The 1,612-nt window shown below is 48.0% G+C and overlaps 1 protein-coding gene across 1 annotated transcript; it reads left to right on the top strand.

Annotated features, from left to right (window-relative positions):
* Nucleotides 1-279: 279 nt before the first annotated feature.
* LOC136189049 (uncharacterized) lies at nt 280-778 on the top strand. The gene is made up of 2 exons (XM_065976889.1): nt 280-393; nt 428-778. The coding sequence occupies exons 1-2, from the start codon at nt 280-282 to the stop codon at nt 776-778; spliced, it is 465 nt and encodes a 154-aa protein (XP_065832961.1).
* Nucleotides 779-1,612: the final 834 nt, after the last annotated feature.

Genomic DNA, 1,612 nt, shown 5'->3' with positions numbered 1-1,612 from the left:
TTACGCATTTCGAATCATGAACCGGGACAACGACTTTAAGATGCTGCTTCGCGCAGGCGAATTGTCCCACCAGTTTATTGTAGACGACTTTGCTAAAATTGAAACAGACAGACTCAACCACATACGCTTCAATCAGGAAAACCTGCACGCGGTCTCATACAGCTGTCTAACAGATGCAGTCGAAACCGACGGCAGCGCACGAAACGTCGGGCAGTTGGTAGTGCTAGCATCATCATTCACCAGCGGCCCCCGATATATGCACGAAAATGCCAGGACGCAATGACGTACGTCAAACACAATGGCGTTCCCGATTTGTTCATTACGATGACTTGCAACCCCAACTGGCAGGAGATAACAAGCGAACTATTTCCCGGAAAAGAAGCCGAAAGACCGGCACGATCTGATTGCCAGAGTTTTCCGGTTGAAGGTTCAAATATTCATACATCTGGTCGACTCACACAATATTTACGGCCTCAAGCGGTGTCACGTTTACACCATCGAGTGGCAAAAACGAGGTTTACCTCACGTTCACTTGCTCGCGTGGATGGCAGAGAAAATTCGTCCACATCAAATTGACAGTCTTATAAGCGCCGAACTCCCCGATCCCAAGAAAGACCCGGCACTCTTTGCCACAATCACAAAACACATAATCCACGGGCCGTGCGGGCCACTTAATCCCAGATCTCTTTGCATGAAAGACGGACAGTGCACAAAACATTACCCTAGACAGTTTCTGCGCGAAACGGTCACTTCTCTCAACGGTTATCCGCTGTATTGACGAAGATCTCCGGATGACGGTGGACAACCACCATAGGCAGATTTCGCATCGATAACAGGTGGGTCGTTTCACACAGTTCATTTCTGTCTCCCACTTTTGACGCGCACGTCAACGTTGAATACTGTCGATCGATTTGCGCTCTGAAATACCTAATGGCGTACCTAAACAAAGGTAAAAACAAAGCCGTCGTCGGCTTCGCAAATCGGTACAGAAACGACGAAATCACGCGATATCAAATAACGAGGTACATAAGTACGAATGAACGCGTTTGGCGTATCTTGAAATTTCCGATTCACGACCACTTTCCAGCTGTTGAGCAACTTCAAGTTCACCTCGAAAACGATCAGAGAACGCTCTTCAACGCTTATAACGCAGAGAATCTTGCACAAGAAACCCCCGCGACATCGCTAACCGGTTTCTATGAGCTATGCGCTACGGATGATTTTGCTAAAAGTCTTCTCTATATCGACGTTCAAGCAAGGTCGCGATTTGCCCGATAATCCACGCATTAGCGAATCGACAACTTTAGGGCGAATTTACAATGTCCATCCAAGAAACACCGAATGCTATCTTTTGCCACTTCTCTTGCTCCACTTTCGAGGACCAACGTCTTTCGCAGACCTACGAATTGTCGACAATACCGTATTCGATACGTATTCCGAAGCGTGCAGAGAACGCGGACTTCTCGCCGACGATCGCCATTGGAACCTCGCTCTCACAGAAGCCACGGTAACCTATCGTCCATACAAAATTCGCGACATGTTTGCCATCGTGCTCCACATATACGAAATCTCCGATCCCCTTCGCCTTTGGGAACAGCACAAAGAAGCGATG

Source organism: Oscarella lobularis, chromosome 7 (assembly GCF_947507565.1).
Source record: "Oscarella lobularis chromosome 7, ooOscLobu1.1, whole genome shotgun sequence".
In the NCBI taxonomy this organism is placed as follows: domain Eukaryota; kingdom Metazoa; phylum Porifera; class Homoscleromorpha; order Homosclerophorida; family Oscarellidae; genus Oscarella; species Oscarella lobularis.
This window is presented reverse-complemented; position numbering and strand designations above follow the sequence as displayed.